The sequence below is a fragment of the Puma concolor genome, chromosome A1, assembly GCF_028749965.1.
Source record: "Puma concolor isolate L17-30 chromosome A1, mPumCon1.1.hap2, whole genome shotgun sequence".
NCBI classification, from domain to species: domain Eukaryota; kingdom Metazoa; phylum Chordata; class Mammalia; order Carnivora; family Felidae; genus Puma; species Puma concolor.
The window spans coordinates 97415679-97440169 of record NC_141667.1 but is presented as its reverse complement, the minus strand read 5'-3'; the positions used below and the strand labels follow the sequence as shown (position 1 = coordinate 97440169).

Below are 24491 nucleotides of genomic sequence, written 5' to 3'. Positions count from 1 at the left end.
TTATTTTTGGGACAGAGAGAGACAGAGCATGAACGGGGGAGGGGCAGAGAGAGAGGGAGACACAGAATCGGAAACAGGCTCCAGGCTCTGAGCCATCAGCCCAGAGCCCGAGGCGGGGCTCGAACTCACGGACCGCGAGATGTGACCTGGCTGAAGTCGGACGCTTAACCGACTGCGCCACCCAGGCGCCCCTAATCCAGACCTTTTTTAAAGGAAGAACATTTTTAGGTACAGTTGTATAGCTTCCTGGGTGAAGTGAGGAAGAACCCAAACCCCATTTAGTATTTAGCTTAGAACTTACTTTAGAATGTCAAATCATTTCAAACAAAATAATGAAGCCATACCCTGAAGATCTGCCTCAGGAGATTCTCAAAATATGTCTATTTCTATTCCTAATTTCTGAAAATTATTCATGATAGTCCACTCAAACTGAAGCCAATTGCTAGAATGTGAGCACTACATCATACACATATTTGTGCCCTAGATGTGTCATGAATCAGTGAATAAATAGTTCCAAGTTTTTTTAAAGCACAGATGGTGTTTGTGGCAGCCATAAGAATGCGTCTCTCGGATCTCCAAGCATAATACTGATGGCCTGGGCTGCTATGTTGTGAATCTACTACACTTCTCATAGGCTGCTCCCAGCTAAGGACTGAGTGAGGCAGGGAGAGAGGAAACTCCCCTGACCGATGACCTTGGCTTGAGGACTCCCCATTGGCCTTGTAAAAACTTTCTTCAACTACTTTGTACTCTAAGATGCTTTCTGTGGAGACTTCCTTTCTTCCCTCTCTCCATCATAATCTACCAGCTCTCCCCCTGGCTCTGGCTGCCTATCTATTTTCCCTCACAGGTGTTTCCCTCCAAAATCTTTCCCACATCTAATCTTGGAATCTGCTTGGAGGATCTTCAGTAACACAGTGGTTAAATGTATGGGTTTCAAAGGATTCTCTAGATAGGTCATTAAGAATAAAAAGAAATAATTATGTGCTCAAAGATTTAGGATACCAATATTTAGGATTAGGATTTAGCTCAAGGATGTAAGTGATGACAACTTAAAGGTTACATGAGGCCAGGAGAAGGATTATGTTTCCCAGGAAGGTCCAAAGGATTTGCCATTCATCAAGAGTGTTAGAAATGAGCTAGTACATGGTGCCCCAGCATCACTATGAAGTGTAGTGTGGCTCTCTTCTGAGGCCAGGGCTAATGGCAGGAGAAGCAGTTACAGAACTTAACTCACTGATAGCAGTGAGGATGAAAAGGCCCTGGAGTAAGAAAGGCTGGTGGTAGTATTTCACCACCAGAAGCCAGAGGGTCACAGTGTCCACAGTTATGGGAGGGTTAAGAGAACACAGCGTCTTGAAGGATAAAATAATTGCACAGCCAAAATGCACTGCTTCATATACATAGTCAAAACAGAGCAAGAGTGGATGAGTAGGAGGTTGAACGAAGTTACCCCAAAAGAGTCCTTTGCCCCGTCTCTGGACCCGAACCATTTTTCAGTTTTCAGACCTGGTGCCCAATGACTGAAGAGATGATTGGGTCTCAGGGGGAAGGACTCTGTAATACATAAAGATTTCCCCAGTGCTTCTCCAAAGGGATCTAGGCCACGTATGGCGTGAGTGTTCACTGCAGAAAGGGAAACTTTCAGACATTTCAAGTACTGTTGGACACAGGGTCCAAGTTGGTACTGATATTCAAAGACCCAAAACTTTGTCCCAGGCTCTGTATTATAGTGAGGACACACACACAAGGGCCAGGTGATAAATAGAGTCTTACCCAAAGTCTGGGTCCACTCGGTCTCTGAACTCACCTGGTACTCATTTCCCAAGCCCTCCAATATATAATTGGGATTGATATATGTGGTGATTGGAGTCACCCACACATTGGGCCTGTTGGTGAGAGCTCTGATAGTGGGGAAGGCCAAGCAGAACCCTCTGAGACTGCCTAACTCCCAGCAAGATAGTGTTACATCACAAACAGTGTAACCCTGGAGAGGGATGGCAGAGATTAGTGCCACCCTTAAAGATGCAGGCATGCTGGTCCCCCGCATATCTCTGTTTAATTTGCTGGTTTGGTCCTTGCAGAAACCAAATGTATCTTGCAGACTCCTGCTAGCTCAACCAAGAAAGAGCCCTGATCGCAGTCATCCAGCCAGATGTAGTTTCTTTGCGAGGACAGATAATATGGTATGCAGTATGCAGCCACTGGTTTGGTGAGTGTATATTCTTCTAAACCAGTCAGGAAAGATGATCAGAAATGGTTTGCTCCAGCGCTGTGTTAACTCTCCCACCATTTGTCATCGTGTAGCCTGAAGACATCTGGACCATCTGGACATATCACAGAACATCATATTGATTCATTACACTGATGACATGATGACAGTCTGGCAGATGAGTAAGTAAGAGGGTACTAGAGTGCTAGAGAATTGGTAAGACACATGTACTCCAGACGGAGAGAGACACACTCTACAAAAATTCAGGTACTTGGCAACTCAGTAAAGTTTCTGCACATCCCACAGTCAGGAACATGCCAAGACATTCCCTTCAAAGTAAAGGGAAATTGCTGCATCATGCATCCACTGTTACAAGAAGGAAATACAATGACTGTGAAGCCTTCTTGGACTTTAGAGGTAACGGTCCTAACTGTAGAGCAAGTAGCCCTGCTGTTTAGAACAATGATTTCAGCACACTCTATGGTATTTGAGATGTCAGTAGTACAAAAAGATACGACAAGAAGTTAATGACAAGTCCCAAAGGAACAACCACAACTCAGGCTCGTGGGGTTATGGAACAAGGTCACCCCATCTGCAGCAGAGAGTTATGCCCCTTTTGTAAAATAGCTCCTAGCATGCTAACGGGCCCTGATAGAGCTGAAATGCTGGACTTTGGGATGCCAAGCAACCACAGTCTGGAACTGCCCATTATCAGTTAGGAACAAGTCATAAAGTAAGCAATCCATCAAAAGATGGATATGGTACATTTGAGACTAAGTATGAGCAGGAAAAAATGACGCTGCCAGGGGCATGAACAGTGGATCCAGGACCTCATGGCATCCACTATGTAGGAGTGTCCTTTCTGAGTTCACACCAGTGGCCACATGGATCTCCTATTCAATCAACTGAAGAAGGAGGAGTCCCCCTCCCCCATTTGGTTTATGGATGGGTGATTCAGCATTAGGCAAACACCCAAAGTGGATGCTGCCTGCATTATATAACTTATTCAAGGTGGCTGTGAAAAATGGTGATGAGACTCTTTGTGAAAGAAACATCTTCCCAATGGGCAGAACTTCAGATGTACCTGGTCATCCACTTTGTGTGAAAGGGAAACTGGCCTAGAGTCAAAACATAGATGGGCTCTGGCCAATGGGGAACGGTCAGAAGCCTGGAAGGAGAAAAATACAAATATCAGAGATAAGGAGGTCTGAAAAAGAGACATGTAGACAGACATTTGAGAGTGGGAACAAGGTGTGAAGATTTTTATATTGTATTTTAATACCCATTAGAAAGCACCCACAGGGTCTGAGACCCAAATGACCAAGCAAAGTAACGTGACTAGCTGACATTCACTGGCATGATAGGCAAACAGATGACATGATCACAGTGAAAGAGATAGACGCTTTGCATGGGTCAAAAAACATGACTTCCACTTATGAAGGTCAATCTAGTGATTGTATGCTTTGAATCAATCTGCCAGCAACAGACACCAATGTGGAGACTAACTGGCCACTTGGTAGCAAATGGTCTACAGGGGACCATTTTCATCCTGGAAGAGGCAGTGGTTTTTCCCACAGGACTAGAAACTTAATCTGGGTACGGGTTTGCCTTTCCTGTGCACTATCAAGCCACTTATAGAATGCCTGATCTACAGACATGAAACAACATAAGATCCAATCAGGGAACTCATTTTACAGGTCCAGTGATCATGTCATATACTGTGTCATCTAGAAGCTACTGGCTAAATAGAGTATTGGTGTGGCATCTTGAAAGTACAGCTGTAGCATCAGCTCAGTGGCAACACCCCAAAAGGATGGGGGTACCATCCTCCAAGACATATATAAACATTGAATTACAGAACTTTATATAGCACTATGTCCCCAAGAGGAAGAATACATGGGTCCATGAACCAAAGGATGGAAGCAGGAGTGGCCTCCCCGTCACTTTGTGTGACCAACTGAAGGCCCCACAGCTCTGAATTCTGCAAGGTTAGAGATCCTGATGTTCAAAATACATATGCTCTTGTCACAAGATAGCCAAGACCTTATTGAACGATAAGCTACAGCTGCCACTTGAACACTTTGGGCTCTGTGTGGCCAGAAACTAGCAGGCAAGAATAGGAATCACCATCTTGTTAGGGGTAATTAACACAGCAGAAGGAGGCAGGGCTTGTGTTACTTGATGGGAGAGGGGAGGAACATGCATGGAACTCAGGTGGCGACTGGGTGCATCTTGGTACGTACTTGCCTAATTGTGACAAATGTAATGATGTGGTAATGGAGGTAAGGTCAGGTAAACGCAGGTAAGGTCACCAGGAGCTCAGACCCCTCAAGAATGAGCGTTTGGGAAACACCACCACGTAAACCACTGAAACCAACAGAGTGAGGGATTTTAGAGCAGGCAGTGGAGAAGGGACTTAATGAGTACCAGTTTTGGCTGTGAGACCAACCACAGCTGTGGAGGCTATAGTCTCTTTACTTCCTTCTTCTAACTTTCCCCTCAGGAAGAGGAGCCAACCAGAGCCCTGACGGGGCAGCTCCCCACATATGTTATGAAGTAGATCCACGGACACACAAGGTAAACTGGCAGATGTGGGGATGTGTCAATCAGATCGTCTTTTAAGAAAGGACTCACCCTGCAGCTGCAAGGAATGTGGTTAGCTGGCTGACAGTCTCTCCAGCTGTTTGTGTCTTCAATTTCTGGTTACCATCCTATGCTTTTCTCAGGGTTGTCCCCAGTTAATGACTGAGCAAGGCCTAATCATTTCTACTCAATGGGGGAAGTTTAAAGAATAACGTTTGTTCTGGAGCTCCCTGTTGGAGTAGCCTGCCCAGTCCTGCTTCTGCCCCTTTTCTTTTACAGGTGTTACTGCCCGCCCCCTCCCCAGCCCCCCATAAACTTTTGCATCTGCTTCTGAGAGAATCTAATAGAGACAGATGCATCCATTAGGCCTCTGAACTCAAGTCATTCCCTGTTTCCAGTCCTGGGATGTGTGACCCAAGTAATAGAACTGCTGTTTTCTCACATGTTAAACTAAAGACTTGTTCCTTTCAAAAGTACATTACATGATTGATGTGAGGATAAAATGAAAATGTGCAGGAAAATGCTATGTAATTTGAATATTGCTATGTAAATGATTACAGTCTTTATTAAAAGGCCTACAGAGTTAAATCATTTTGCAGATTACCTAACAGTCCTCAATAGTTAAAAAAAAATTCACACAGATAATTGTTTTCAAGGCCTTTCAAAGCTGGTAAGGTGATATAGTTTCCTATGGCGTTACTAACTCCTAGGGAGTAATTTATATACTCAAATATCTTGCTTGACTGACAATCAGATGCATACCTAAATAAAGAATTGTTGAGTAGTATACAGTAAGCTGCCATGGGAATTTTGGTTTCTTTCTTTTCATTTCTAGGATAACAATTACTTAGAGGAAATGAGAAACATCGAAACAACCCTTTTGATCAAACACAGTGACCAGAGTATTTGGGGAAAATGCTTAATACCTGTGTGACCACCAAACAATGTTCTCCTGCACTATTGTGATCAGACACAATTTAATATCTGTGGATAAATATTGCAATTTTAATAAACATAATAAAAATATTTCCTATGAACATATCCTTTTAATGCTCATTCTTGGTATTCATAGTTATCTGTAATGTACTATGACAGCTAGTGATCATGTCATCACTTTTTATCAGAAAAACTTTTAGTGGTACATTTTTAGCAGAAGACAGGAAAATAATGTTTGCTTACCTGGTGATACAGATTTGCGATGGGTTTTCTGTCTCTCTTTCTTCCTGCCTTTTGAAAGTTAGATCTCTGATTTATTTGCACTAGAGAGTTAGCACAAGTTCAGTTACAAGACTTGAAAATTTGTGGTTCCACATAAAGAATAGTAAAAAAAAGAGTTAAAAAATCTGTCCTTTCCCCTTTTTGCTCATCCTGCCCCAATTTTTTTTTTTTTTTTTCGGTACAAGTAGATCTACAGTTCTACAATGTCCTCCTGAGTGATAGGGTTAAAACTTTTGGCTGTTTATTCAGATGTCAGTATACTGAAGTAAACCTAGATAATGGTTTTAATCCAAATGGTTTTGCATAAATGGGGCGCCTGGGTGGCTTAGTCCGTTAAGCCTCCAACTCTTGGTTTGGGCTCAGTACAGGAGCTGGAGCTTGGAGTCGGGTTCTGAGCTGACAGCACAGAGCCTGTTTAGATCCTCTGTCTCCCTCTCTCTCTCAAAACAAATAAACTTAAAAAAATGAAATATGGACAAAAGTAAAAGAATAATTCCCATGGTACTTTACTGTGGATGCAGAATACCTGCACTATGAATGGAGTGCTAATGCGAAAGAGAATGCCAATAATATAAACTAGATAAGATCCACCAGGCAATTTTAAAAATGTGTTTCATCATCGTTCAGCATAAAGAGAATTCTTCAGATTTACATGATTTTTTTTTGTATGTGCATTCTGTGATCTCTGATAATTGAATTCAACTTCAAAAGGGTTTAAGCCAGTGACTTCAAAACGAGGTTCACAGAACAGTACACAATGATGAAATCAGAAGCAATAAAACACGGCTGAACTGGAACGTAAACATTCATACTATTAGAACAAGACTGAATTTTCATTTAATTTAATTTAGTTTTGGAGTTCTCTTGGGTTGTCTTCAGACAATTCTCTTTCATATCTTAAACGGTGTCTCAAGAGTGTTAGGGAGAATCCAACAATCTGGGGTATCCTAGTAAAGTTTAGCACATAGCTCCTGTGATGTTACCTAGTATTTTCTGAATATAGGAGTTATCGATACCGACTTCCACCAGAGCGAAAGCAAACACATTTACATTTCAAGGTGCCTTTGAATGACGGGGCTTCGAAAAATCTCAGTTCCTCCACCTTTGTTCCTTCCTTCTCGAGACTCAGAGGCACCTGTACCGCAAGGCACACCTGGCACTCCGACCGTCTCCAGAGCCAGCAGACTGACTGCTGCCAACTGCCGGCTCCAGTCTTGAGAGAAGGAGGCTGCGCGGAAAGATGGACAGAGTCCTGCGCGCGGCCGCTTGCAGGCGAGGGCTGGGGACGCCGAGGGGCGGAGCCGGCGCGCGCGCACGGGGTGTGCGCGCCGCCGCCGCGTCACCAGCGTGCGGCACGTGCCCGTGTTTACGTCCCTCGTGGAGCAGCCTACGTCAGCAGCCAAATGGCAACATTGTGGCGATTCTGAAGCTCAGAGTTTAGGAGACGCGTCTCTCCGTCAGGCCGGCTCCGGGCGGTCGGGAAGAAGAGAAGAAGGAGGAGGGGCGGGGAGATCCGCTTGGACGAGCGGCCGGTCTTGACCGCCTACCGGCCTGCCTGGCCCCGCGGAACCCGCGCCTCACCTTCAGAGAGCCGAAGACGCAGCACCGCGGCCTCGCGCTGGGGGCGGCCGGGTCGGACGCGAGGCGCCGCCGCAGCGCGGGGCTTGTAAACAGATCCAGCCGCACGTGACCATGTGAACTACCTGCTCCGGGGACGCGTATTGTCTTTCCCGCGAGCCCCGCCACAAAGAAGCGCGGCGGGTTCGAGTGCTGAGGGCCGGGCGAGCAAGCGGGGAGAGCCGGCTGGCGCGCTAAGATGGCCGAAGGCGCCCAGCGAGGGTGAGCAGGGGGCGCGGTGCAGCCAGCCGGTGAGTCTTCGGGCGGGCAGGGCCCTCGGCGCCTCCCCCGCGGCCTGGCTCCGGAGCCACCATGTCTTTCGCGCTGGAGGAGACGCTCGAGTCGGACTGGGTGGCCGTGCGGCCCCATGTGTTCGACGAGCGCGAGAAGCACAAGTTTGTCTTCATTGTGGCCTGGAACGAGATTGAGGGCAAGTTTGCCATAACCTGCCACAACCGGACGGCCCAGAGGCAGAGGAGCGGCTCCCGGGAGCAGGCGGGGGCGCGAGGGGGCGCGGAGCCCGGAGCATCCACGTCGGACGGGACCCGCGGGCCGGGCAGTCCAGCTGGCAAGGGCCGGCCCGAGGCCACGGCCTCTGCGATTCTGGGCAGGAGCCCGGGACCCCGGAGGAGTCCGGCCTGGGCGGAGGGCGGCTCTCCGCGGAGTGCGCGCAGCCTTCGAGGGGACCCGCTGCTGCGGAGTCCGGCCGGCAAAGGGGCGGAGAGCCCTCTCAGAAGCCCAGTGCGGGCCCAGACTAGCCCGGTTCGAAGGGGATCGGAAGGCAGAGATGTGGCGGGGGCCGCCTCTTCGGCGCCTCCGGAGGCCCCGGTGTCCTCGGTGCGAGTAGTGAGCGCCTGCGGGGCGGTCTCCGAGGAGATCGAGGTGCTGGAAATGGTGAGGGAGGACGAGGTGGCCCCGGGAGCCCTGGCGCTCTCGGACGCGGAGCAGCCGCCGCCTACCGCCGAGCTGGAGTCTCCGGCAGAGGAGTGTAGCTGGGCTGGGCTCTTCTCCTTCCAGGATCTGCGTGCTGTGCACCAGCAGCTGTGTTCTGTGAACTCGCAGCTGGAGCAGTGCCTACCCGTGTTCCCTGAGGAGCCCTCTGGCATGTGGACCGTGCTGTTTGGGGGGGCCCCAGAGATGACCGAGCAGGAGATCGACACTTTATGTTACCAGCTCCAGGTCTACCTGGGCCATGGCTTGGACACCTGCGGCTGGAAGATCCTGTCCCAGGTACTTTTCACTGAGACCGACGACCCTGAGGAGTATTACGAAAGCCTTAGCGAGCTGCGGCAGAAGGGCTACGAAGAAGTGCTTCAGCGGGCCAGGAAGCGCATCCAGGAGGTAAGAACCTAGTCTGGGCTGCAGCAGTCCTTGCTTTTGGTTGCTCACTGACGGGGGTTGAAACCTCAGTCTGGACTGTGCGCATTTGGGAAACTTGTTTTTCTGGACAAGAGAACAGGAAGAAGATGGGTTCCTTACCATTCTCCCCCTTAATTCCTTTCAGTGGTAGGAAAACCGTGCTTTACCTTTATTGGCCCTCTGAAGGAACTTTGATATAAGTCTTTAGATTTTTTTCTTCCATTTATCAAATAGGTTCTATATAATAAGAGTTCGGTTTACTCCTCCGTGCTGGAAATAAAATTAGAGCCACTGAGGCCAAAGGCGTCAGGTAAATGGACACCGTGTGTTCATTTCTCTCTTGCCTCTCTTTCCAGCAATAACTGCCCAGATGTTAACCCTACTTTTCTGGTCCTGTTCATTTACTCATAATAGTTTGTCTTTGGGAATACACTTGGTCTTTTTTTTTTTTATCTTCATATGTAGTTTGGCAACTTCGGCAAATTTTAAATTCGTTTTCCTCCAAGTGAGTGGCCTGTCTAAATGAAAAGGCACCACTCTCCATTGGATGCAAATGTATTTTTAAAGGTTTATAACTACTCTCAGAATCTCTCAAGTCTTGATAACTGGCTCATGTTTCATTCTTGTTTTAGGGAGGGAAAAGAAGGTCCTGGGCAGGAATGTTTATTATACTTTGTGTCCTTCTAAGAGTAAAAGTAGTACCAAACCTTTTCAAACTTTCTTAGGCTTAAAATTACATGAAATAATGGAAAAAGTCTGCATGGGTATGCATGCGGAGCTCTACAAGCAAGATAAGATATGCATAATTTGAGGTCCTGCCTACAGAACAGCTTCTGCTGAAGGAACTTTACTAAAAGAGTATTCCAAAATATATTTTAGTTTTCAGGTGGTCTGTATAGAGTGTGCAACTACTGATCTCCTGGTTGAGTTGGAGCCCCAAGTTGAGTGTAGAGATTACTTGAAAATAAAACATCTTGGGGAAAAAAAGATACACTTTAGTTTTTACCAATGGACACTAACAGATATTTCCTCAAAGCTACTATTTTTAGTATTACTATTAATTGAGGTTAGAGGTGGGGTGGGGAAATGCTCCTTTTTATGGTGTTTATATTCCTGACATTGTGTTGTCATCTGTTAACCATGCCTGTGTTTACGTAATACTTGAATCCTGCTATTAAGGCTAGGATGCTCATCTCCTGGTTTCTTCATAGAATAGTATGGTATTTTTCATTGCTAGACTTGGAGACTTAGGAAATAACTTTTTGTTTCCCTAATCCCACAGTGCTCTCTTAAAATTTACTGAATTCAGGTTTTCATTCCTTCCTGTTATTTAGTGCTAAGCGTCACCCACCTGGTAATGTGATCCTAGAGTCCCAGTGATCTGTTTTTATTTTCCACCTTATCTTCTGGCATCTGTGTTCTCCCTTAAATTCTTTTTGGAAGGAAGTGACAAATTTTAAATGGTCACATATATTTTCTTTAGAGTTTTGTTAAAACTGACCTGTATTTTTTTTTTTAAACTGGAAGGACAAATTAGTGCTTCTTTCTCTTATACTTTTTGTTACATTTTGCAATTCTTACATTTCTAAAGATGTAGGCAGGTTTAGTTTTAGTTTTGTTGATATTCAGAAAAAGTAATTTTGTCTGGTTTAATTCAAATAGGGTCAAAAATGAGGATTGCCAAAAAATTTAGTTAATTAATTACAGTTATCTGGAACTCTTCCATGGGGGTGGAGTGTTACATTTTTTTAAAAGAATATCTTTTCCTAATTAAGGTTATATTGACCATAATAAATTCTCCTTAACGGAGAGAGGTTTAAAGTTTTAAAGAGTATTTTGTGTTCTGGAAAACAACTCAGATGAAGTTTATTGTAAATTCGTTGGACATTAAATACGTACATACATTTTTGGTGCTTCATTTAGTTGGCTTGAACAGTATTTGAAAAATAACAATAACAACAAATTCACTTATAGTGCTCACCCTGATAGCTACTGGAACTTTATTTTGAAAGAAATGAGGCTTAGTGGGGAAAAAAGGGTGGTGTGATTTAATTAGTGACGTCTGCTCTGGGCTTGGTAATGGGAGTTTAAGAGCACACCAGCCTTGTTTTTGTTGTTGTTCCCTAACTGCTTAAGTTTTTTACTATTTTAATAGTTTGCAATAACTTTTTTAAAGTAAAATATTTATGAATATTTTGTCAGTTGAGTACTAATGATTCTGTTAAGTTTAGTTATTACCTCTCATTGAATGGTTTTTTGTTCCCAATTTTGAAGTTGACTTAATTTGTGGCAGTGGCTATAGGTGTTCAAGCCAGGTGTACCTGGTAAATTAAACACATTTTTAGATACATGTTACTAGAAAATTTAGTCTTTGGTTATGGTTTTCCCTCTTTTTAATTTCTCTGGGTCTATTCTGCTTTTTTTTCCTCCATAATATTCCTTTTCCTATCTATTTAAAGGCTTCAGCTTAAAAACCACACCTGTTTTTGTTCAAAATACTCAGTAAATTGTTGAAAGGAGTTGTTTTTTTTTGTTTTTTATTTTTTATTTTTTTTGTTTTTTGAGTAGAACAGACTGTACTGCTAGATTGTAAACTTTTCAAGGTCACTGGCCTTGACAGTATCTTGGAATTCTCTTTGCCATCCCTGGTTCAGGGCCACACATCTTGTGAACACTCAATATTTGTGGACCAAGAACATGAGAGGTGCTTGTTTTTTTTGCTTGTTTTTGTTTTTTTAGTATTATGAGAATTTAAAGGATTTGGAAGAATCTTTTTGATTTATAGTTGTAGGTAAATAAAATTTTAAAAAATGATAAATGTAAATTCCTTAAGGGACTGTACAATTTGAGAAGTAGGAGTAAAATGTTTTAAAACTGTAAAGAACTTTCTAAATAAGAGGTTGTTATCTGGCATTGATGAATTCCCTATAAATTGAGGGGAGCCATAGATGGACTTTAATGGGGTCCTTTAAGGTAGTGAGCCAAGTTTTATATGCACAGACATATTTGGATTTTTGGAGAGAAAGACTTTTATCAGATTCTTCAAGGTGTTCCTCAGAAAGGGCTTTAAATCTGTACTGGTAATTCATTTGCTTTGTAAACTTTGGGCATAACTCTTGGAGTTTAAGTATTGGAATACACTTATGATTTAATATGGGTTATAAGAAATACTCCTACAGCTTTGTTTTGTGAAATAGTGAAGAATGAAAATCTTAGGTTTTCTGCTAAAAGTTTTATTAGTGATTCACAAGTTGGGTCGACTAGAAATACTCTGAGGAGCTGCAGTTGACACAATATTAATGAAAAAATTTTAGATGACATAAGAATTGTAAGTAGAGCTTTAATCTTGAAATTTATTACAGGGTAGATTAGATTTGTCTTGGACTTTAGAAGGGTTTAGTGAAGTACTGCTATTTGTATAGCAGGCACTCAATCCCTGAACCCAGTGCCACCAGGGCCTCTTGGAATGGTTGCAGCAGTAGTGTTGGTTGTAGGTCAGAGCTGAGGATCATATTATAGTGTATGTGCTTGGGTGGCCCATACTATGGCTTACTTACCTGTGATGACCTGAATTTTGTAAATAATTTCTGTGTAAGGACAACTATTGTTGAAATGGTTGTGGTCCTTTAGATAGTAAACTTTATGATAGTAGGCTTGATTAAGATCTAATAATCATTGTTCTCTTTGAAATTTATTATGTTTATAAAATTGCTCAGGTAACTTCTTCCCAGTGATTTTATTTCCAGTAAGAAAACAAAACACTGAGAGCTGCATGTGTTTTCATAAGTAGCCATGTAAGGCATGCTGTAGACAGAGTCTACCTAGTGTTTGGAGTCACAAAGACATGGCTTCCAAATAGGACTCACCACTTCTCTGACCTGCTTAGTTATTTAACCTTTTTAAAACAGGGAAAAGGGGAAGATATTTAAAGGATATCTTGAGATTTAAGTAAGATACTATGAAAAAGTGCTTAACAGTGTGTCTGGCACGTATAAAGGAGGCTTCAGGAAATGTTCATTTTTGGGTTTATTTTGGTTTTTTTTGTTTGTTTGTTTGTTCTGTAATAAGGATTCTGCAGAGTTTTCACCTCAACATTTATTGCAGGGAATGTAACTAGTTTTTATTGGAACTACTTAGGTATTGGAGTTTCTTATTTACTATCTCTTCATCATCCCGAGCCTCTTTTTTGATAAGTGGTATTTTATACCCATTTTACTGGGGCTGAAGTTGAGACTTGAAGATGTTGGATTTGGCCAATCTTAAACAGCTAAGTTGTGATCAAACTCAAATTCAAATTTAGATTTGTCTTAATCCAAACGTATTTTTTCTGCAGTGCCTTGTTGAAGACAATAAAAGGGATGTCAGTCTCCTGAGAATGAGAGAATGGTACTATTTAAAAATATTAGTTCAATAATGTGTTTTAAATTAAATAACTCATTTGTTTAATTTCAGTTTCTTTTTGATAGGTATGTGTGGGTCAGAGTCTCCATGTTGTGTTACAGAAGAAAGAGGTTCCCTAGGGGTGTAAGGGTGGGTTTATGTTAGATAAGAGTGCCTAATTGCTGTTTTCCTTTCTATCTTAAAATGACTCAGCTATAGATGACTCCTGACTTGAGAGATTATTTAATGTAAAGGGCCAGGAGCTCTAGGAAGAATGCTTACCATCACTTCTCCCAATTAGGACTTAATTTTTGTGAAAAACTAAGATTACAAAACTCTAGAGCCACATTGAAATCTAAACTATATATAGAGTAGATAAGTCACAGTCTTTTTAGAGCCTTAGGGTACTGGCCTTTCATTGGGCCGGTGTGCCTTGACCCATGATTAGGTACAAATAATAGAAGCAGGCTCAGAAAGGATGTAATATAGTTGCAGTGGGGAGAGCTGTTGTGCTTGTATATTCCCATAAAAACAGTGTAAACACAGTTGAGGAATAATGAAGCCAAGTGAATTTTGTGTGATTCTTGAAAGTTGATGAAAGACTTGAACGGTAGAGGCTATGAAAACAATGACTTAGATACTAATCATTTTCTTCAATCATGTGCCGAAATAAACTTGGCCATTTTTCACATCACTGAAGAAAAAGTATAGAAAAGAGATGAATATATGCTTTTAGGTTAGTGTATCTGTAATGCAGAAACATGGAGGCTGGTGGCAGGATAGCAGCAGCCTTCATGATAACCGGTTCATGTTCACTTCATTTCTCTACTTGCTGTTAACATCACATGATGCCCAGTCCACCACATATTTCACAGGCATGAAATCAGGCATGTTTCCTCTTTGATAAAACAAGGCCAACTTTGACAAGCACTTGAGCAATGTGAGTTCAAGGGGTTTTTTGGGGGAGGGGGGCAGGGAGATAGAAGGGAGAAGGAAGGTGAGTGGGAGGTTTGGTTTGTTAAACACAATTGTTAGGTTTTTTTTTTTTAATTTTTTTTTTCAATGTTTATTTATTTTTGGGACAGAGAGAGACAGAGCATGAACGGGGGAAGGGCAGAGAGAGAGGGAGACACAGAATCGGAAACAGGCTCCAGGCTCTGAGCCATCAGCCCAGAGCCCGACGCGGGGCTCGAACTCACGGACCGCGAGATCGTGACCTGGCTGAAGTCGGACGCTTAACCGACTGCGCCACCCAGGCGCCCCTACAATTGTTAGGTTTGAATTAGCAATCTTCACTCCTGAAATCTTCACATGTAACTTTAATCAGTCTCAGTGTTCTCCATTGCTGCTTTATTTGAACTTTGTGGAATATTGTGAGAAGTGGGAATTGAAAGCAAAAGGTGGTCTTCCATTGATGCTTAAAAGTCTGTGTGCTTACTTTTTTTTGTAATGGAAAGTTTCTCATGGCTCTTTTCACTCTTTAATAGGCCAGGATCAGCTCCCTTTAAATCTGTCCAGTTCCCTCAGTGATTGATGGGAGAAAATTTAAGTTGCAAGGGTAAGAAAACACAATGAAGACTAAACTATAGTTCTTGATGCTGTTTAGTTTTTGGTAGAGGTGGTGAAGTACATTTGGCCTTTCAGGCTTCTTGTAGAGGACTGTTATTTCTCAGTAGCCTTAATGCAGTAAGTTGTTAAAGCTCCACAAGGGCAGAGAAGGATTCATCCAGCAAAAACCTAGAAAATTTCGTGAGTTTTCTTAAGTGTAGAAAATTGCCTTTGTACGTTTGTCCTTGAATGTTAAATTTTATATGCTTATAATTATATATGATAGACTCTTTTCACTCTGTGTTGAAGGTTTTATACTATAGGCTGTGAAATGAAAGTAGGCCTGATGGGCTAGAGGAGAATGGTCTTAAGGATAAATATACGAAGTTCCTTTATTTAAAAAAAATTGTTTTTAAATGTTTATTTGGAGACAGAGAAAGAAAGCGAGCAGAGGAGGTACCGGGGGGGGGGGGGGGGGGGGGATGGGGGAGAGAGAGAGAGAGAGAGGGAATCCCAAGTAGGCTTCACATGATCTCACGAACCATAAGGTCTCATGTAAAACCAAGAGCTGGACGGCTAACTGAGCCACCCAAGCGTCCCCAAAGTTACTTCATTAACATGGGGTTTTATTTGTAACTTCAGTGTTTGAAAGTGATGGCTAGAGGCTTAGTTTATATAATGAATATTAATGCATTTAGGTAACATAAACATAGGGAGAATACAGTGATAAAAATATGTCATTTTCTTCAGAAGAAATTTTGAATATGGTTCATCACCAGATTGGCCTGCTGCTAGGAATTAGTTGAGGCAGGTTTTTTTTTTTTTTTAATGTTTATCGATTTGGTTTTTAGAATGTTTGTTTATTTTTGGCGGGTGGGGAGACTGAGACATCCCAAGCAAGCTCAACACTGTAAGTGCAGAGCCTGATGTGGGGGCTTGAACTAATGAACTGTGAGATCATGATCTGAGCAGAAATCAAGAGTTGGATGCCCAACTGACTGAGCCACGCAGGCACCCCATTGTTTTTATTTTCATCTTATTTTTTACGGCAGGGTATTTTTTACAGAGGCTCTCACTACACTGCCTTTAATTAGTGTTTAGGGGAAAGAAAACTTAACATGGCTCAGGAAAATGTGTATTTTTCTCCTAATTCTGATACTAGTGGCTTGACCTTAGGGCTGTCACTTACCCTCCTTTGTCTTAATGTCTGAGGTGAGACTGAGGTTAGAGATAAAGGATCTGGGTGATTTACAGTCCCCGTGTAGCAAGTGTTGGGACCTGATCCATTTGTTTTATGTGCTTGTATCCAGGTGTAGGTCTCCCTGCTGTAAGGTAACTGTTTAACTCACAGCATTTTTCATTTTACTACATTTTTTTAGGCTCCGAAAAAAGCCCTGATTCATTTTTGGGTGCAGAGAGCGTTAGAAGAGGGCAGAAGTGTTTCTTCCTGTTCTTGGGTTTGTGTTCTTGGGCTCCCTTTGTTCATTACCTGTTGTTGAAGGTGCTTTGTTTTCTTTTGTTTTGTTTTCCTTTGGTGCATTTCCCTGTGGTTTCTAGTATTAAAACTGCTTTTCCCAGTTTTAGATAAGTTGAAGTTACATTTGTAAAATAAATGTCTAGGGGCGCCTGAGTGGCTCAGTCTGTTGGGCATCTGACCTCAGCTCAGGTCATGATATCACGGTCCGTGAGTTCGAGCCCTGCGTGGGGCTCTGTGCTGACAGCTCAGAGCCTGGAGCCTGCTTCAGATTCTATGTCTCCCTCTCTTTCTGCCGGTCGTCCCCCATTAACGCTCTGTCTCTCTCAAATAAATAAATGTTAAAAAAATGAAACAAATGTTTAGTTACTAAACATTTAATAACTAAAGTTATTTCTTTAAGCTTTTCTTCCTCTTCACCTTCCTATCTAGGTGAGTCTCTTTCCTCTTTACTGACACCAGTGGGGCCATGACTGGAGTGACCTGTGTGAAGTGATGTATGTGAGATTTTAATTTCAGTCATCAAAGTAACCTTTATTGAATGCTCCCTGCTTTCTGTTGCTCAAGCACTGTGCTGAAGTATTTAAATACATTATCTAAATTAGCATGTAGATAGGAGTTGAGAGGTAGGATTTGAGTTTTTTTGAGTCTTTGCTCTACTTAATAGCTTTGTGAATATAGGCCTTACTAATTCTTACTTCCTTGGTTGCTGCTTCTGTAAAGTCAGGGAGTACTGCTGTTGTAAACGGAATATGGCTCTCCTCATCTGTAAAGTGAGGAGAATACTGCTGCCTTTAAAAATAGATCTAATGTAGGGACACCTGGGTGACCCAGGTGGTTAAGCATCCCACCTAGGCTCAGTAAGCATCCGACTTTGGCTCAGGTCATGATTTCACAGTTAGTTCCGACCCTGCATTGGGGCTGTGCTGTTAGCACAGAACCTGTTTCTGATCCCCTGTCTGTCTCTGTCTCTCGCCCCCCGCACCCCCCCCCCCCCCCCCCCCCCGTGCCCTGCGCACACGCACGCTCTCTCTCTCAAAAATAAATGAACATAGGGGCGCCTGGGTGGCTCAGTCGGTTAAGCGTCTGACTTCAACTCAGGTCATGATCTTGGGGTTCGTGAGTTCAAGCCCCGCGTTGGGCTCTGTGCTGACAACTCAGAGCCTGGAGCCTGTTTTGGATTCTGTGTCTCCCTTTCTCTCTGACCCTCCCCCGTTCATGCTCTGTCTCTCTCTGTCTCAAAAATAAACATTAAAAAAATTTTTTTTTAAAAATGAACATAAAATAAGAAAAAGTGTACATTAAAAAAAATTATTCAAGTACTTAGAACAGTGCTGTATGCCCAGCAAAACACTTGGTAAATGTTAACCCTTAATATTAATCTTCATATCATACTAAGATGTAGGGATTTTACAGTAGAGGAAACAAATTCAAAGAGAGTAGATAAATTTGTCCAAGGTAACATCTGGCATGTAAGTGGACCAGATTCAAATTCAAGCCTGATTGATTCTATACTGCTTTCTTAACCATAGGCCCATCCTCTTTCCTGTAGAAACGGAGTGAGGCTAGCTGATAAACATTGTCAAATTGAAACACACGGTCAATGTCTCATCCCTGGGTGAAAACATTAACAGTGTTTGGCTACTGAGTGTTTTTGGAAAACTGATTATATAGGAGGCTAATTTAAGTTTGTGCCTGCATTTATGGTACATGAAGCTCATTTGTGAGATAGGATGCATATGTCCGTCTTAAAAGAATCATTTATAAAAATAATAATTTTGGGTGGAGCCTGGGTTGTTCATTCAGCTAAAATGTCTGACATACGCTCAGGTCATGATCTCAGGGTTCTATTTGTGGGTTCAAGCCCTGCATTGGACTCTGCTGTCAACACAGAGCTCACTTCAGATGCTCTCCTTCCCTCTCTCACTGCCCCCTCCCACTTGTGCTTTCTCTCAAAAATAAACATTAAATACAATTTTTTATAACCACAGGAAGAAAAAATGTACTGATATTTAAATATTCTGTTGTAAATTCTTCTGCGTATATAAGGTTGCTAAGGGTGAGTTGGTTTAGACAGTGTGATGATTTTCCTTTTCACAAGTGTATTTTACTTTAAAGATGATTTATTTTCTCTCCAAAATATTTTCTAATGCTTTTTTCTCCCCATGGTAGAGCTAGAGAATTTGATATAATCTGAGTTAAGACCTGAAATCTACCTACCTATTCTGCTGTTTATTCTCATTTAAAGAATTAGTCCATAACATTTAATAGTGAATATTTCACTCCCTTTCCTTTAATTACTTATTCCACTTAATTATCTTATTGGCTAATTTTTTTCTGGCTAGACAGGGGAAGAGGGCAGTTAAGTGTGTTAACTTCTCTTTATTTTTTTAATTGGAAATCCTACCCCTTTTTTCTCTTGTATTAGGTGATGTGAATTTTGGTAGTGGGGTTGCTAAATGAAAAGGTTATGAAAGGTAGGGTTAAAGAAATGAAGGATTAAGAGAGAAAGGGGTAAAGAATTAACTTCAGCAGTATTTAAACTTGAAAAATTAGTGGGAATGGATATCTTTATTTTAGGAAATTACATGCCAGCCCACAGTTTGAAGCCTTTGTGGGTGCTTGTTGGAGGGCCTTGAAGTTGGCTTTTTATTTTTATTTATTTTTTAACATTTATTTGTTATTGAGAGATAGAGGCAGAATGTGAGCAGGGGACGGGCAGAGAGAGAGACAGAGACACAGAATCCGAAGCAGCTCCAGGCCCTGAGCTGTCAGCACAGCGTCCGACACAGGGCCCGAACTCAAAAACCGCGAGATCAGGACCTGAGCTGAAGTTGGTCGCTTAACCGACTGAGCCACTCTGGCGCCCCTTGAAGTTGGCTTTTGAATTGGTTTTATATTACACATTGCACCTTTCAAATTTCAAATAAGACTATTTTATGTATCTTGGTGGAAATTATATAAATGAATGTCAAAATGGTAATAAAAGTGTGACAGTTTGTTTTTAACTCTTACTGTATCCCCAGTAGAAACTCCTAATCCCTGGTTCCCAAACTCCTTGTTGCTGGCTCATGTGAATATTAATATTTTGGTCGACTTTGCAGGATAGGATGGTCTTTTTAAAAGTCAGCCTTTTCTATAGCTCTTCCTTTTTTTTTTTTTTTTTTAATATTCTCCATCCCTTTTGTTTATAAGTATCCCAGACAACCCTGATCACAATTGATTTCTAGATACTCTAACTGAAATAATTATTTAAGAAAATAGTAAGGATTGGGGTGCCTGGGTGGCTAAGTTGGTAAAGCCTCCGACTTCAGCTCAGGTCGTGATCTTATGGTTCTTGAGCTGCAGTCCCACTTCAGGTAAGCTTGAGGCCTGCTTCCAGATCTGTGGTGACAGTACGGGGCCTGGGTGGGATTCTCTCTCCCCCCTTCTCTCTGCCCCTCTCTCATTCATGCTCTGTTTCTCAAAAATAAATAAGTAATATTTTTAAAAGAAGATAGTAAGGATTAACTTCTGGAAGTCCATACAGTCCTTAAATCTCCTCATTGGTCATCTATTTAGCATATCCTTTTGTGCCAGGTGCTAGGTGTGCCATAGAAAACAAAGACACAGCCCTTTTCTTTAAGCTTCACTACAATTTTTTTTTAAGTTTATTTATTTTGTGAGAAGAGAGAGAGTTGGTGACGAGCAGAGGGAGGAAGAGAATCCCAAGCAGCTCTGTGCTGTCATTGCAGAGCCCCACACAGGGCTTGATTGCACGAACCTAGAGATCATGACCTGAGCCAAATTCAAGAGTGGCCTCTTAACTGATTGAGCCACCCAGGCGCCCCCAAATACTGTCATTCTAATTGAACTTAATTTATGTTTTTGTTTGTTTTAGTCTTTATTTTTGAGAGAGAGACAACATGAGCAGGGGAGGAATGGAGAGAGAGGGAGACACAGAATCAGAAGCAGGTGTCAGGCTCTGAGTTGTCAGCACAGAGCCTGGCTGGGGCTTGAACCCATGAACTGCGAGATTATGACCAGAGAAGTTGGATGCTTAACCCACTGAGCCACCCAGGCGCCCCTATTTTTTATTTTTAAAAATGTTTATATATTTATTTTTGAGAGAGAGCACAGTTGGGGGTGGGAAAGAGAGATAGAAGGAGACAAAGAATCTGAATTAGGCTCCAAGCTCTGAGCTGTCAGTGCAGAGCCCAATGCAGGGTCTGAACCTACGAACTATGAGGTCATGACATGAGCTGAAGTTGGATGCTTAAGTGACTGTCCCACTCAGGTGCCCTGACTTTTTTTTTTTTTTTTTTTAAACAAGTCAAATTTGAGAATTGCCATATTTTTTTTTTGGTTGAAGAGGAGTGGATAATTAATGTGCTCTAGGACAATTGGGTATACCTCTGGTTTTTTTCCTTTACTATAAATAACATATTTTCTTCTACAGATAAAATAGCATTTGTAATTGTTATTACAGGGAAGGTAAAGCATTTGGGATACAGAATCTAGATGGTAATACAGATTTTGCTTCATCTCACCCTTGAATTTTGTATATGTAAGCTACCTAATTGTACCAGTCTCATAATGTTCACTTTTTGAAATGTGAAGCCATTGTAGAAAATAATGTGCCAAGCTTAACCCCAGTCATTACACTAGAACAGTACTATTAGTGCAATTTTTTTTTTTTTTTTTCTGGAAATAGTCCTAAACCTCTTTTCTAGCTTAATGACATGAAAAGTGCAGCAGGGCTGGTATACTGCAATAATACCTTTAGAATCAAGTAGCCATTTTGGAAAGTGTAATGGAATAAATTGGTAGAGGGAGGATTACAGCACATCACTTGTGCTACAGGTCAAGGTTTTTGGAGATAAAGTTTTTGAGTTTTCGTAATTTTTAAAATTTTGTCATTTTCTCATGTAGTGTGTGAATAGGTTGTTTTTAAAACTGGTGTTTGATGTCTATGTTTGCATGTGTGCTCCTGGAGTCTTAAGATAAGTTGAGTTTTATTCTCCTTCTACCCTGTGGTCATCTCTCATCCTAGAATAGTATGTATGTATGTATGTATGTATGTATGCATGCATGTATTTATTCTAGGGAGAGGGCAAGAGGGGGGTGTGAGGGGCAGAGGGAGAGAGAGACAGAGACAGAGAGAGAGAATGAATATCTTAAGCAGGCTCCATGCCCAGTGCAAAACCCAGTACAGGGCTTGATGCCATAACCCTGGGATCATGACCTAAGCTGAATTCAAGAGTCTGATGTTCAATTTATTCAACCACCCAGGTACCTCTCTCGTCCTAGAGTTCTAAGTCTAACATTTCCAACTTTCCCTTGATCTGGGTGCTCTATTGAGCTTCATTTCATTCCATTTATCCAGAGCACATCCTCCACCTGCCATCCCTGAGTTGGTCTGTGGATCTCTATGGAGCAGCACCTTTAATCTGAGTCTTTGCTATTTCTGTGGAAATGCCTTACTCCCCTCAATTCCCAGAACTATTACTCAGTTCTTCCAAATCTGGTGTTGGTTTTAAGAAGCTATCGATTATGACATATGTTTGATTTTATGACAGATTTTCTTCAGTGTGAGGAAAAAAAACACTTTTATGTACACATTGATTTGTAAATACATTTGATTCAGAAATAATGTGAATTTTAGTAGTAAAGAATAAAATACACAGGGGTGCCTGGGCGGCTCGGTTGAGCGTTGGACTCTGGATTCCTGCTCAGGTCATGATCTTGTCGTGGGATTGAGCCTCCTCTGTCTCTGCTGAGCATGGAGCCCATTTGAGATTCTCTCTCTCTCCCCTTGTTTCTCTGCCCCTCCCCTGCTCACGCTCTCTCTAAAAACAAAACCACACAGAGAACAAACTGCACTCTTCCCATTGCTTACCTCTGCCCTTGTAGACAGAGCCCAGATTCCTGACATTCTGAGACATCCATGTTTTGGTTAGCCTGTTACCCCTAATGTCTTCCTTTTTTGGTCTAAATTCTACCCTTCTTTCCAGGGCCAGATGAAGTGCCCCCTCATAGCAAGTCATTTCTGACCACTGTCAGGAATTTCTGTCAGAAATTCAGAGATCATAGAGGCCTTATGTTACATATGATAATTGCTGTCCTGTGTTTTTCTCTATTTGAGCCACTCCTGCCCTTTAAAGTGCATTATATGCCCCTAAGAGACAAAGATGAATTTTCTTGTTACTGTTTTCTAATGCCTCAAATTCCCCAATGTCTCTGTATACAGGAGGTACTCAGTTAATGTTCTTTAATCTTCAAAAAATTGGCTTCTCTACATGACATGTGTATGTAGCTAACATTTTGATTAAAGGTATGTGTTTCTCCAGGAGTAAAATCAAATTTACCGCTTCTGTGGAATAAAGAGGCTGTAAATCAATGTTTGAAATACCAGAATGAGTAATTACTGTCAGCAGCCCTTATACTTGATAAAACTGGGTTTCAGCTTTAATAGTTATTAATAGATAATCAGTGATTAACATACAAAATAACATAAAAATGATTCAGCAGTTTTACAGAACAAGAACAGAGTTGAGCAATGTGCTTTGTGAATGTGGAAAATGTTTGGCTTTAGTCCTTACTTTTCACTTGAAGAAACAGATTTAATAGACCTAAGGGGAGTTCCAAGGGCCACACATCAAGTTTCATTACTGGGTTAGGACTCTCCTATCTGAGGACCCTAGTGCTAGTCCAGAGTCCCTCCTTTTTACCAGCTGGTAATTATTTGCATGTCTTAGCAATAATTTAAAAGTGAAGATATTTGTAGATTTCATTATGTTGCTTCTTAAACATCTTTCTAATTAAAAAAATATAAGAAGGCACTCAGCCTTGGGGTTTGACACAGAGTAGGAAGCAAAGTTATGAAACTACACAGGAGAGTTTAGCTTCTAAATTTTATGTCTAGAACTTCAATAATTATTTCATGGTCTTCAAGGATAGTAGCAGTCCTCTAATCCTGAAGTTAGAGAAATAATGCTTGAATGAAGTCAGTTTGGGAAGGTACAGAATGGGGACTCCATACATAGTTAGACAAACAGGAGATGTCTTCTCCCTCTCTCCTCCTCTACTGGTATTGATCATTGGCAAAGAAACCAAGTTGAATAAGACTGGGGAGAGGAGTGGTGCACGGTTATTTGCAGTGATTATAGGGAGGCTCTAAGTTTTTTTTAACTGTTGTCACGGACTCCTTTAAGAACCTTTGCCCTAGAAAAATTTTGCGGAGAGCAGAAGAGTTTTATTTCAAATACTGGATAATTGAGACCTCATAGGTTAAGAGCCTAGTTCTTATCAGGATTAGATCAGAGGAGGCAAAAATAAAGTATCCATTAGGGAAACAAGAAAGAAGGGAAAGATAAAAATGTTCTTCGGAGGCTAATATGTTTGTTTAATTAATGCTTTATGCAATTGTGATTCATTTTTTTTAAGTGTATCAATAGAGCAAAGTAACTTTCTAGAATTGCATGAAATGTGCCAGGTCTTGAAACAGAAATTAACTCAAGTTGGTATTTCTGTGCCCCTGTTCCCTGCTGTTTCTTCTTTCCTCTGCATCCTACTACTATGAGCATCTGCGTATTGTGTTGGCTGCCCTTGGCCCATTCATTCTTGTGTCAGGCATGTTATGATTCTCATTCAGATCAGTCTACATGCTGACTCAGTTTGTGTCCATCAGTGAATATTTCCAAATTTAGCAAACCTGCATTTTCTGTATTTTAACTTCAGGCCTTTCCTATACATGGCAAACATCCTTAATCCTAAACAGTCCAACTCTAATCAATTTCTTTGTACTTTTTTTTTATTTATAGTATCTTGCACATTTCTCAGTTTGTAACCTGCTAATGTCTGCAGCACAGTTTATTTATTCCCAGGGTTTTGTGAGTTTTGGTTATCAAAATAAAAAAATAGTTATTATAATAGGTTAGTGATTATATTCTTTGATCAGTTAAATTTTTTTATCATAGGTTATAGGAAAGGTTTAGACTAAAGTCTAATGCTTACTAAATTGCATCTTTTGAAGTTCTTTAAAAAAATTTTTTTTTCCAATGTTTATATTTGAGACGGGGGAGACAGAGGGTGAGTGGGGGAGGGGCAGGGAGAGAGGGA

General features: G+C 41.7%; 1 protein-coding gene and 1 long non-coding RNA gene across 2 annotated transcripts in view; both read left to right on the top strand.

Moving 5' to 3' along the window:
• Positions 1–4505: 4505 nt before the first annotated feature.
• LOC147584318 (uncharacterized) lies at positions 4506–5836 on the top strand. The gene is made up of 2 exons (XR_015248376.1): positions 4506–4789; positions 5631–5836. It is a non-coding gene; the product is annotated as an uncharacterized LOC147584318 (long non-coding RNA).
• Positions 5837–7368: 1532 nt separating this feature from the next.
• Positions 7369–24491, top strand: part of JMY (junction mediating and regulatory protein, p53 cofactor) — a 101312-nt gene continuing 84189 nt past the window's right edge. The window contains exon 1 of the mRNA XM_086698055.1: positions 7369–8971. Within this exon, the coding sequence (XP_086554181.1) occupies positions 7943–8971 (1029 nt within the window). The 5' untranslated portion in view covers positions 7369–7942. The remainder of the gene's footprint in view (positions 8972–24491) is intronic.